This window comes from Lactuca sativa, chromosome 3, assembly GCF_002870075.4.
Source record: "Lactuca sativa cultivar Salinas chromosome 3, Lsat_Salinas_v11, whole genome shotgun sequence".
Taxonomy (NCBI): Eukaryota; Viridiplantae; Streptophyta; class Magnoliopsida; order Asterales; family Asteraceae; genus Lactuca; species Lactuca sativa.
Window position 1 is genome coordinate 217,689,097 of NC_056625.2, and position 14,854 is coordinate 217,703,950.

The 14,854-nt window shown below is 28.7% G+C and overlaps 1 protein-coding gene across 1 annotated transcript; it reads left to right on the top strand.

Annotated features, from left to right (window-relative positions):
• Positions 1–5,818: 5,818 nt before the first annotated feature.
• LOC111894961 (probable NADH dehydrogenase [ubiquinone] 1 alpha subcomplex subunit 12) lies at positions 5,819–8,188 on the top strand. The gene is made up of 5 exons (XM_023891047.3): positions 5,819–5,990; positions 6,974–7,000; positions 7,405–7,496; positions 7,623–7,732; positions 7,849–8,188. The coding sequence occupies exons 1-5, from the start codon at positions 5,902–5,904 to the stop codon at positions 8,005–8,007; spliced, it is 477 nt and encodes a 158-aa protein (XP_023746815.1). The 5' UTR covers positions 5,819–5,901; the 3' UTR covers positions 8,008–8,188.
• Positions 8,189–14,854: the final 6,666 nt, after the last annotated feature.

The window sequence follows — 14,854 nt, forward strand, 5'->3', positions numbered from 1 at the left end:
TCTTCCCTACTCATTTCTATAGAAATAGATTTTAGAGAGATTGGGAGTGAGTGTGATGATTTAAAATATTAAAGGAGAGACTAGAGTTAAATTTAAGAATTATTGAAACAATTGAGCTTGAATAATTACATTGAAGCCATAAGAGGTACATATCTTGTAATCATCTCCACTTGATACTGCCTAGAGGTTTTAATTCCCATGAATTCAAAAGCCTATGGGTGATTAGGGTTTAGATAGAGTTATAATAAATAAATAAGTGTTTACTTATTTATTCAATAATATCCATTGATACTATTTGGTTTTGATTCTAAGAGCTGTTTAAACCCTAGTTATAATGTAATTTGAATATGAGCTCTTTCAAAAGAGATAGATTCTTGATATAGCTTTTATTTGAATTTCTTCAATTTACATTTTAGCTGATGAATCCAAAATATATGGCCATTATCATCTATCGACCTAATTGAATTTTCCAAGTTATCACGAGCTTCATTGCATCATGATTTAGTTCTATATTTATTAGAGAACAAATTACACAGATTGTCTCTCATGTAAGTAACAAAATGCAGTTTAGTCCATATTTTTAAAAATTAATTTTGATTGTCCATCGTTTGTTCAAAACGTTCCCGCTTCATCCCTACTGAACATGAAATGACTAAATTGTATTTTTTATATTATATATATATATATATATATATATATATATATATATATATATATATATATATATTGTTAAGAGTTAGTTACAAATCATCCCTCGTGCAAATGCCAAAAGGCACATTTAGTCGTTACTTCAAAAAATTAAATCAAACCGTTAATCGTTTGTTTAAAACTTGAATGCTTCATCCGGACATGAAATGAAATTTTTTTCCTTATTTATTTATAATTTATTTATTTATACTCTATCTATTATTTTTTTAATTATATATTTAGAAAAGAAAGTGAGCCCTTATATCACTGCCATCTGTTTTTCTCTTCACTATCCTTTTTCACAAATCTTGTAACCACCATCTCTGTCTCAACTCTGACAACCCAAATGAAACCAAAAATCAACTCTTGCGTGCAACTGCATTTTCTAAAGCTAGGGTGCACAAACCCTAGTCGTCGCCAGATCTTGCAAATCAACTAAAAAAACAAGTGGTGGCAGTGGAGGGTTGTCTCGGTGGTGATGGTTTTTCCGGCTAGAACATATGGTGGCGATGGAGATGTTGCTCTACAATTGAAACATGTTCGGTGGTGCATGTTTGAAGCTTTAATGGCATACGGTTTTGCATCGGCTGGAATGGAGGTAGTCACATGTAAAGTTAGAGTTCCAGCGGTGGTGCTCCATCGAAAATGGGTACTATGGTGAAGTCGACGCCAATGAAGTTAGGGCTCCGACAGTGGTGCAGGGAGGATAGCATCCAAATATGAGAGAGAGAGAGAGAGGTGAGTGAATTTTTTTTGGTTTTTTAACTAAAAGAATAATATATTAATTAAAAGAAATTTAAAATGTATTTTAGTGACATATTTGTTATTTTATAGATATGGACCAAAATCATAAAGAAAATCCAATGCATGAATGTGATGTACGAAAAAATCCGTTGTTCCTAATGGAATAGGTAACAAAGCTACCTTGCCGCCCACTGCTACTAAATCACCGCCCCCAAGTTAAACTGGTACTTGCTGTTGCACCAGGAGTCGTTGCACCAGGTGCTAAAACGTGGGTGTTTTGTATCCATTGAGCAAAGACGGGTTGTAATTGGATAGCGGTATCTGAAAACATATATTGAGGATGCCCTAAAGCGCTCATGGTATCATTATGAATATACAAACCAAAACTGTGAAAGCCTATAAATATACATGCCCAGTTGATGTGATATGATTGCATCGCGATGCCTAAGAACACGATCTAATAGATCGTTGTATCGAGTAGTTGGATCATAGTCTCTTACCATAAAAATGGCTGCATGCGCACCAACACCAACTATGAGAAATCCACCAATCCACATATGATGTGTGAACAATGACAGTTGTGTACCATAGTTAGTAGCTAGATATGGATAAGGGGACATGACATACATATGGTGAGTTGTTGAAGATATAAAAAATTAAACAACCGATACACCAAATCTTGGGAAAATGACATAAAAGCCCTTAAGTTTTCACAAAAATGTCGGTTTTACCCTTGGACGTGTTTTATGTCCATCAAAGCCCGAAGTTTTGTTTAATTTGTTCATTTTTACCCTTGTAGCCGGTTTCCAGGTAACTTACCGGTTACCTAATGCCATTAAAGCCCTTGAATTTTCAAAAATGTTTGGATTTACCCTTAAGTTTTTCAAAAATGTTCGGATTTATCCTTACATTGATTGTTGTTGTTATTATTATTATTATTATTATTACATTTTTAATTGTATAAAAATATTTTATACATACATTTTTAAATGTATAAAAATATTTTATACATTTTAATACATTTTTAAATGTATAAAAATATTTTATACACACATTTTTAAATGTATAAAAATATTTTTACTAATATAAATATATTTTTAAAAATATATGTACTTGTATTTGGTATTTGTATACATTTAAAAACCCTAAATCTTCATCTATAATTGTTGAATCGAACAGAAAAAGTTTGATAAAGTAAAAAATGTCGTCAATGACTGATTTTGCAAAAACAAATGCTTCAGATCAATATAAAAATTGATGCATTTCGTGATCTTTTTGTGAACTTACAACAATCATAAATGAAGTTTACACTCGTATTTGACATTTCGTTATCAATTTTTGAGATAAAAATAGTTAATGAATGATTTTAAGTTGATAATATTTAATTTTTACAGTGATCAAGTCTTTTTGTCGAGGTTTTTTTGAATTATATTTTGTATATTTTCCATTTACGAGTGTTATTTGTTGATCATTTATTGTTATCTACTCACTATTAACCTAATATAGTTGAATAATAGAGGTTTTTTCAAATTTTATACTAAATCTTATCTGTAATCGAGTGTTTTTATTGAAGTTTTCTAATTAGGAGGGTTTTATAATTGTTACGCTATGTTTTTAATTAATGAATATATATTTTGCTTATCTATGTAGTATGATGTTTGATAATAAATACATATTTATACTTGGTAATATGTACAAATACATATAATTATATCTTTTATATAATATAAACCATATAAATACATATTTTTATATTTATATGTATATAATATACTTTTATATAAAATAAATATATATTTTTACTTATACCAACTAAATACAAATAAATACATTTTAAATATATAAATACCTTTCTATAGGAATACATGGGCTTTCATATGTATATATAAATATTAAATACAAGTATATATATTTTTAAAAATATATTTATATTAGTAAAAATATTTTTATACATTTAAAAATATGTGTATAAAATATTTTTATACATTTAAAAATATATTAAGAACCATAATAATAATAATAATAATAATAATAATAATAATAATAATATGTATAAAAATGTATTAAAAACGTATGAAATATTTATATACATTTAAAAATATATGTATAAAATATTTTTATACAATTAATAATAATAATAATAATAATAATAATAATAATAATAATAATAATAATAATAATCAAAATAACAATCAAGGTAAGGGTAAATTCGAACATTTTTGAAAAACTTAAGGGTAAATCCGAACATTTTTAAAAATTCAAGGGCTTTACTGGCATTAGGTAACCTAGGTAACCAGTAGGTTACTAGGAAACCGGCTACAAGGGTAAAAATGAACAAATTAAACAAAACTTCGGGCTTTACTGGACATAAAACACGTCCAAGGGTAAAACCGACATTTTTGTGAAAACTTAAAGGCTTTTATGTCATTTTCCCCAAATCTTTCCAAAATTAAATAACAATGCATCAAACTTTTTTTTGGAACAAAACCTTATATTTTTTAACAACCACTTTTTTAAATTTATGCAATGTTTTAAAAACCGGTTTGAACCGGCTGGTCGAACCGGGGGATAGAGCGGTTCAATTATCACCGATTTTACGTCGATTTTTGAACCGGATTGAACCACCCGGTTTTTAGAAGAACCCGATTAAACCAGTCAACATAAACCGGTTGAACCGGCGAATAAAAACACATGGAAAATAACCATTTGTATAATAATTTTTAGTGAATTTTTTCAAATCTATGTAGTTTTCTCTAAATAAAAACAATTGATAAATATTATAGAGTTTTTTGATTTATTTGTATTCATCTAAAATTATATTTTGTTTCGGTATTATATTTTATTTTCTTTTTGATATATATGGATTGATATAAAACATTAAAACTTATGATTATGTGTTGTTTTAATGTATTTGGAGTGATCTACAACTTATTTTTATGTATATTTTTAATGTTTGAACTTATAAAAATCAAATTCGTAATATATATATATATATATATATATATATATATATATATATATATATATATAATTAAGTTCATTTGAGAACAGTATTTATTGTGAGAACGTGAGAACACCATTTGTTTGCTATTATTCTTGTTTGAATTTAATATGTATAGTATTGTAGTAATTACAATATGATTATATTCAATTTTATATTGTCATTCTACTATAAAATTTATATATATGTAGTAATTTTAGTAAATTCTAATGTGAATGTTAAATATGTGACTCTTCATATATTCGATGATGAATAATGTCATAAAGTTGTACATACTAAAGTTTAATGTGAATATTTATGTGTGATTGTTCATATATTTGTTGATGAATAATGTCATAACGTTGTATATACAAAATTCATAGTAGAATAGTAACATAAAGTAGTGTTCTCACGTTCTCACAATAAATACTGTTCTCACATGAACCTAACCCTATATATATATATATATATATATATATATATATATATATATATATATATATATATATATATATATATATATATATATAGGGTTAGGTTCATTTGAGACCACCTATATTTTGTGAGACCGTGAGACGTATTTTTTTTAGTTAATTCAAGTTCAGAGAATAATATTTAAAAAAAGAATTTTTTGATTTTTCCATTTATTTTGCATTTTAAAATTATTTTTATAATATGTACAGTGTAATATTCTATTTAGAATATTTCACGTATTTTCAAAAAAAATAGAATTTTTTTTTTATTATTTTTATTTTTTTTAGTTAATTCAAGTTCCGAAAATAATATTTAAAAAAAGAATTTTTAGATTTTTCCATTTATTCTGCATTTTAAAATTATTTTTTAGAATATGTCAGAGTAATATTCTATTTAGAATATTTCACGTATTTTTCAAAAAAAAAAAAAAACGGATTTTTTTTAATTTATTTTTATTTATATTTTATTTTTTTAGTTAATTCAAGTTCCGAAAATAATATTTAAAAAAAGAATTTTTGAATTTTTCCATTTATTTTGCATTTTAAAATTATTTTTAGATTTGGTCTCACGGTCTCACAAAATTAGAATGAGTCTCAAATGAACCTGAACCTATATATATATATATATATATATATATATATATATATATATATATATATATATATATATATATATATATATATATATATATATATATATATATATATATATATATATATAGGAAAAATATGAAAATTATAGAAACCGGTTGATCCGGTGGTCGAACCGGAAACCGATCTCCATACCGGTTCAACTAAAAAACCGGTTTTTAAAATATTGATTTTATGTTATTATTATTATTATTATTATTATTATTATTATTTGACTATTTTTAGTTGACCAATACAATTTTTGGAGTTTTGGCCTTTGGGAACAATAATAAACAAGATTCCAATTTAAAACCCCAAAAGAGGGGTGAGGAATCCTGTTAAACGTTGAGGCGATCGATCGATCCAGGAGGAAAGAAAGGGGGAGAAATGGCTTCCGTGGTGAGGAACGTTCTGAAGAGCATCAGAGAGAAGGGTCTTGTAAGCTTCGCAAGAGAGCTTCGTGAAGAAGGATTTCTGTTCGTTCTTTTCCCCTTCCATCTATCTATATTTATTTTCCTTTCTCTAAAATTAATCGAATTAAAGATCTATCTCGAAAATGAGCTATTGTTCGTTCAATTTGATATTGACCTACTTCTTCTAGTGTGTATTGAGTGTGGTATGTAATAATTTCATGATGCGTATCTGTAGATGAAGAGATGAAGAAAGAGGGGTGGGGATTAGATGATTGTTAGATTTTTGGAAATAGGCTTTTACAGTGTCGTAGATGCATTTCGCTCAAGTTGAGGGTAGTGTTTGTATATGGGATTAGGTTATTTTTGTTGGTATTTCATCTTTTAGGGTTCTCTATTTCGAAATTAGAATGAATTCTCTAATATTATTATAGATTGATGATATTGCGTAGATTAGATTAATTATAGGCATTCGCTTTTAGGGTTTGCTAGTGTGGAAGTCATGAAATTGATGGCATTTTTGAAAGAACAAAAGGGTAAGAAGACTGTTTATACGATTCAGATTCAGAAAAACCAAAAGGACTGTTTTTTTGATTATTTGCAAGCAAAATTACCCATGTTGGTTATTAGAAATTTATTGTAATAAAGAGATGATATTGATATTTCATGTGGCAATGTCACTATTGTTTCTTCCAGTTCTAAATTAATCAATAGTAGAATATACATAATACATGCAGATTTATAGACTGTTTTTTTCCTAATATTGATACCAGACACGAGTGATGATGATATTTGTGTAATAATGAAAATGTTGAAAGCCATATCATTTCTATAGTCATAGAAGAAATGGGTTAGTGTAGTTATTGATGTATATATAATCAGATGGATAATTGATAATCCACTTGTTTTTCTGTCAAAAAGTTATAGTGGAGTGGACATATGATATGAAAATAAAAGAATGTTTTTATCTTTTACATGAATCTCATTCTTATCATGTTCCATTCATGCAACTGCATTTAACCTTTTTTTTTTGTGTGTGCTTGTTTCAGGAATTGTCTAAGTGATGGAAATCTTTTGTAAGTAAAGCCCCTTGACTTATTAATTACTAATTATTAATTATTATATATATATATATATATATATATATATATATATATATATATATATATATTTATGGTTCAGCTATCAGCTACTAATTTATTAGTGTAGGGAATTAACTCAATCAATTCTTTTTTCTTCTTGCTCAAGTGAACTGCACATAACGTCTAAATTGTTTCTTATGAAAAGTATTCAATCTAACCTTGCATGACATGCTCTTTATTTGCCCGTTTCAAAATCATTTTTGCAATGGAAACCGGAAAGAAACCAAGGCTAAAATACGTGGCAACATTCTTTATGGTTAAGCATGTTGAGTGTGAGGTATTAGAATGAATTATTTGGGAGTTATAATTAATTTTGGAATCTGAATGATTGAATTTAGGCAAACGAAGATTCACAACATTGGTGCTACGCTAGTGGGTGTTGACAAAGTTGGCAATAAATACTATGAGAAGCTTCATCAGACACAATATGGTGACTTTCTATTAAACCTGAAAGAAACATCACCATGGTTTCAATTGTTTTATCAAATTATATATTTGATTACTTTTTATTTATGAATAAAAAAAAAAAAGCAAACTGTTTGGGTAATGTTTGTAGGAAGACACAGGTGGGTGGAATACGCTTCCAAGGATCGTTACAATGCTTCTCAGGTCCCACCTGAATGGCATGGTTGGCTGCACTTTATAACTGATCACACTGGAGATGAGGTAACCCCTCCTCCCGCCTACTTACTCCACCATCATGTACTATGTACTATGTACTATGTACTATGTACTATGTAGTATCTTATTATTGTAGCAAAACATTTGTTTGTTTGTTGCAGCTTCTAATGCTTAAGCCAAAGAGGTATGGATTGGATCACAAGGAGAACTTCTCTGGAGAAGGGGATGAATACATCTACCATTCCAAGGGCCACACACTCAACCCTGGTCAAAGAGATTGGACCAGGTATCAGTCATGGCAACCCACCAAGACCCAATAAATCTATCAATCTGCTTTCCCATAAATCATAATCCATCAATAAGCACTCTTGAATTTTGCAAAATTCATCCATCAATCTATCGTTCTGTATCTGTATCAGTAACTTGAGTTTGGCTTTTCGTTTTTCATCTATCTTCTTTCTTCAAACAATATCAAAATGCCTCTCTACTGTTTCTTATTCATGTTTAATGTTTTATGAATCCTATATTATGGGAAGTAGGAGTGTTCATTTGGATGGATCGGTTTAATCCGATCCGATCAAGTGAATCCAAATTAATTTCGGTTTTCAAAACATAGATCCAAATAGTCCAAACTAAATTCAAATCCAATCCGATCCAACCAAATTATAATTCGGTTGGATCGGTTTTTTACAATTCGGTTTTCAAGAATCAAGACATTTCAACAAATATATAACTTTAGTATTAACTTACTCTATAATATAAACTAAAAAATATTGGTTGATTAGTTCTAAACTAAAACTTATAAATAACTATCAAGAAAAATATATTATAGTTTACTTTATTGATAATTTTTTTTTATAAGAAATACATATTAAAGTATTATAATAGATGAAATTTTTTAATATATTAAAACAATAATTTAGTAAATTTATAATTTATTAAAGATATATATTAAAAAGAACAAAATAATAAATTGTAATTCGGTTTTTTTGGACTATTCGGTTTTTATTTTATAAACCAAAACCAATCCGAAATCCAAAATAATAATTCGGTTTTGTTAAAAACCAATCCAAAAATCCGAATATCCGAACCAAACAGTCCGATTCAAATTGTCCAATTGGACAATTCAGTTTTATCCAAATAGTGAACAGTCCTAATGGGAAGTTATAGATGATGATTGTGACTTATTTACCGGTGGTGTTGTGTTGTGGCACTTCACAACTTTTTCAAAATGTGTTTTATCATCTTTAGGAATTGTTCTCTTGAAAAACATGGATTCTTATGCCAACCGAATAGTTTTTCTAATTATGTGAAATGTTAAATAGTTATGAAATTATGAAGACCAATGGAAAAATATTAAAGGTATTAACGCAGACCGACATGTTTTGATTTACATTAAGAATAACGTGAAAGGAATATAAGCTGAATCAACGAAGGAAGATAATGTGAAGTATCCATTATAATCTATTAATTTGGATTTAGTCAACATGTTAATTGCGATACAAAAAATGATTTAAAAGGGTAAACATTGTTTTTGTTTTGTATGCATTTAGTTATAAGTGTCATTTTTATTTTGAAAATATACGGGTTAACTTATTGGTTTTGTCTGCACTTACAAACATGTCTTGATGTAGTTTTTTTTTGATATAATATTGTTTTCGTTTTGTACATATTTAGTTACTACATAGAGATATATTTCTAACTATTTATTTTGGAGATAAAAAAATATTTTTAAAATGTAAAATAATTGAAATGTTTTGATTTTTTTTAAATATTATTTTTGTCATTTATATTTTTCAAAATATAAAAAATAAATAAATATAAGAAAAATAAAAAAAATAAATAAATTACTGTTTTTTTTAAATATCTATGAAATATTCTAATAGAATATTTTAGTATAAAAATTACAACATGACTTTTAAAATATTTATATATTCTACTATAATATTAGACTACAAATATTCAAACAGTTTTAATAGAATATTAGAATATTCTTCAAAATCTAACAATTTTAGTAGAATATTAGAATATTTTAACATATGTAACAGTTCTAATAAAATACTAGAATATTCTAACATTTTAAAAATTTTATTTGAAAAAGGAATTATTTTTTTAATAGCAAAAATATTCTAACATTCTAACATTCTAATTATTTTTCACGTATATTTAAAAAACGTTATTTATTTATTTATTTATTATTTTTAGGTAAATAAAATAACAAAAACAATAATTGAAAAATGATTTTTTTTTATTTTTCCTTGTATTTTGCATTTTAGATATTTTGAAATCTTTTTGATTTCCACAATGAGGCTAGGATCGCGTCTCCATGTCTCACAAAATTAATATGGTCTCAAATAAATCCCTCTCTCTCTCTCTCTCTCTCTATATATATATATATATATATATATATATATATATATATATATATATATATATATATATATATATATATATATATATATATATATATATATGATACATACTTATAAAGCTAGCATTTTTTCTTGAATCTCATACATTTGAAACCCCCTTTATTAACTTCCTTTCACCACATTCATTTGAAACTCCCATGACTTTTCAATTTCTTTACAATAATATTATAAATAAGTTAAATAATGTTTTATAAACAAGAAAATGTGTTTTATTACAATGTCTTCATCCCACATCGATGGTGAGAGTAAACAAGAGAATGTTTCCTCTTCTACAAATAGGAAATGTTGTGAAATGTTTCAAAGACACCAAACCATAAGAACTTCCTCATGCCTACCTTTGTAGGATTTTGAAGGTATTATTTGGTGAGATTGTCTATATTGGCAATTGTCCAGTTAACTTTTAGAATTCCAAAAATGGTTTTGAACCGAATTTTTTCAGGTTTAAACCGTGTTTCAGTTAGAAAAAAAAATTATGTAGTTGGGTATATTGAGTTGAACCGGAGCTGGATCAATTTGGACCGATAAAGGAATCATTTTCCTTTCACAAAAAACATTTGAAACTCCCATGATTTTTCAAATTATTTCTAATAATATTATAAATAAGTTACTTAATTTTATATAAATATAAAAAAGCATCTACATAAACCTAAAATTATAACTGTTTGAAAAATCACTTTGATTGAAAAGCATGAAATATATACAAACCGAGTTTCACTAGAAAAAAATATGTAGTTTGGTATATTTAGTTGAATCGGTCCGAGTTTGATCTATTTGGACCATAAAAGAAGCATTTTCCTTTCACTACATACATCTGAAACTCCCATGATTTTTCAAATTGTTTCCAATGATATTTTAAAAATGTTACATAATGTTATATAAATATAAAAAAAACATCTACCTAAAAATAAAATTATAAATATAAAAAAACATCAAAAGCATGAAATATATGCGCATATTATATTTTATAAACGAATTCTTTTTATAATGAACTTTTGAATCTTTAAAATACATATAAACAAGCTTTCTATATTAAGTACCTAACTGAATTTATGATTTTAGAATTGAACAAAAAGTTATTCAATAAGAACTTACTTTTTTAGATAGCAACTTACGAGATTATGTAAAAAATAGAACTACTGAACAATAAAGAAAGGGTAAACAAGAGAAAGGGTGTTTTACTAAATAAGTTCAATAATGTTTTATTAACAAGAAAGCGTGTTTTATTACAATGTCTTCATCCTACATCGATGGTGAGAGTAAACAAGAGAACGTTTCCTCTTCTATAAATAGGAAAGGTTGTGAATTGTTTCAACGGGATCAAACCAAAAGAACTTCCTTATGCCTACCTTTTTTAGGATGTTGAGAGTATTTTTTGGTGAGATTGTCTTTATTGGCAACTGTCCATTTAAGTTTTAGAATCCTGAAAATGGTTTTGAACCAATTTTTTTTAGGTTCAAACAGAGTTTTAGTTGAAAAACCGTTATGTAGTTTGGTATATTGAGTTGAATCGGTCTGAGTTTGATCAATTTGGACTGATAAAGGAAGCATTTTCCTTTCAGCACATACATTTGAAACTCCCATGATTTTTCAAATTGTTTCTAATAATATTATAAATAAGTTACCTAAACATAAAATTATAATTGTTTGAAAAATAAATTTGATTCAAAAACACAAAGTATATACAAACCGGATTTCAATAGAAAAAACGTTATGTAGTTTGGTATATTAAACTGAATCGATCCAAGTTTGATCAATTTGGACCGATAAATGAAACATTTTCCTTTCACCACATACATTTGAAACTCCCATGATTATTCAAATTGTTTATAATAATATTATAAGTTACCTAATGTTATATAAATATAAAAAAATCTACCTAAACATAAAATTATAATTTTTTGAAAAATCACTTTGATTTAAAAGCACGAAATATAATAATATATACTTGATTATATTTTATAAATGAATTCATTTTATAATGATATTTTGAATCATGAAAATACATATACACAAACTTTCTATATTAAGTACCTAACTGAATTTATGATTTTAGGATATAATAAAAAGTTATTCAATAAAAACTTGATTTTTTATAGCAACTTACGAGATTACTGAAAAATGGAACTATTGAACAATATTTCTGGATAATGTTTTATTTTTATTATTTAATATTTTATTTAACAAAATGAAATTATTGGCAAATAAAGAAATAAGTTTAATTAAAATTTCTTCATCCCACATTGATCGTGAGCGTAAACAAAAGAATGTATTCTCCTCTGTAAATATGAAAGATTGTGTAACAACCCAAAATCACGACTAAAAATTTCTTTTAAAACTTTACTAAAACCATATTTATAAAAACCGTATGATAAGTCATAACATAGTTTCCGAGTATCAATTCAAAACATAATCTTATTATCAGAGTAAAACATTCCCAGACTAACTGACTATGGTGTGTGTACTACAACCTCTCCGAGCTCCTCTTTTGAAAACTGAGTACCTGAAACCAAAAACCAAAAACCGTAAGCACAAAGCTTAGTGAGCTCCCCCAAACTACCACATACCATACAAACATATAAAGCACATATTGGGCCTTGCTCACTGCATCGGAGCGAGGTCCGGACTAACTGGGGCCTTGCCCCCTGCATCAGACCGAAGTTTGGAAATTGACTGGGACCTTGTCCCCTGCATCGGACTGAAGTCCGGACAAACTGGGGCCTTGCCCCTGCATCTGTGACAACTTGACACTTTTACACTAAGCAATCGATCCATATATCTATATTTCACTTGAATTTAGCATCTTTTAACAGTATATTGAGTCCGCACTAGTGTTTTAGGCTTATTATATCATAGATATGGACCTTAGGAAGGATTAGGAAGGGTGTTGCATCATAAAATCCAGCCACACACACCAAGAGAGGTGTGTGCGGCCGCACACTAATGTGTGCGGCCAAGCCGGCCGCACACTAATGTGTGCGGCCAAGCCAGCCGCACACCTGGCAGCAAACCCCTTCAGCCTCACACTCAACCCTATATAAAGTGGAGGACCCCCTTACATTTACTTTTGGCTGCATCCTTTCTCTCTCTATACTTTCTCTCTCTAGAAAACCACCCAAAAACACCTAGAAGGCTCCCAAAACGTGAAGAACACCATCATTTAGCTTGTTATAGAGGTAAAACACTTGAATCCAAGCCTCAAACTCATAATGTTCTTCATCCTATGAAGGAGTGCGGCCGCACACCTTCATCAGGTGGCCGCACACACTCATAATACCCTCCAAAGTGAGAGTAAGGCCACAAAATCGACACATGGGATTCAAGCAAGGAGTGTACGGCCGCACACCCCTGTGTACGACCGCACACACACCCTGTACGGCCGCACACTCTAGTGTGCAACCTCACTCACAATCCTGGCCACATACCTAGCCGCACACTCACCTTTATGACCATACACACACCCTAATACTCATATCTGGCCTTAAACTTGCATAGACCATTGGATATAGAACATGGGACACTTAGTCTTAGTGATCCTAAGCCCTTAGGAGGGATTTCCCATTGTGTCTGGTCATAAAACACCTTAGCTCTAACTTATATATGTGTCACCATATAATTAATAGGGGCTACGTACGTTCAGAGCATCCGTTGACACTCTACACTCATACGAATCGCATACTCGAACCCTACAATAAACTGTGAGATCATACCCCTTAATGAACCTTTTTAAATGTTTTTTTACATGTTTTAAGGGGGGATACAAGTAAAATTTTACAAGTTTTTATTATCAAATCATATGTGATTTACCAATTATCATCAAAAATGGATTTTCTATACTTTTAGCTGCTTACCAATAAAACTGTTTTAGTTGACTATCAAATACATTTTTGGATTTAAATTCTTGTTAAACTATTTTCAAAACTATGTTTAAACTACTTTTCTTTTCTTTTAAAATATATCTACATTAATATATTTATATAAGTAAGACTTGAAGGACTTAGGACCGATAGCTCGCCTTATTTCCTGTTCTTGTTTGATGTGGTCTTAGGGTATCTGTTGTCCGTCCGACTGTCGTTGAATTCTTAGTTATATATCATATATATTTTTGATAGATATGAAAGTCTTCATCTTACCCGCTACCTTTACTATTCAAAGGCATGAAATCATACACTCTAGTTAACTATAATAGGTATAGTTAAGACTACTGCTCGTTACCTCTACTACTACTATACTCACTATAACTGCTATTATTACAAGTTAATATACGTATAAGAGAACACTCTATGAACTATACCAGAAGACTACTATACTATAATACAAGAGAATACACTAATTCAGAGTATAACACACTAACCCTCTATAAGACACTCTACTGCGCTTACACCATGTGACCAGGGCTTTCCGGAAGGAAGGCAACACTACACGTATAGATCTATACGGGGCAGACACTATTACATCCCGACTGTTAACTACAGTCCGAGCCGACTAGGCCCAGGGGTGGCACTACATCACTACACTACGCATGACCGGGAAGGTCGTCGGGTTCTTTATTATCATCCAGCCTGGTTACATGAGAGTTACACCTTTATTTAAATTAATACACTAAGACTAAATCCTAAGCTAACATCCCGAAGTAAGTAAGTATCTATTACTAATGGAAGTTTGCACCACTACTACTGTCAACATGCATAACTTTTCTTCATCTATGTTACTCACACGAGATTTATTACCATACTTT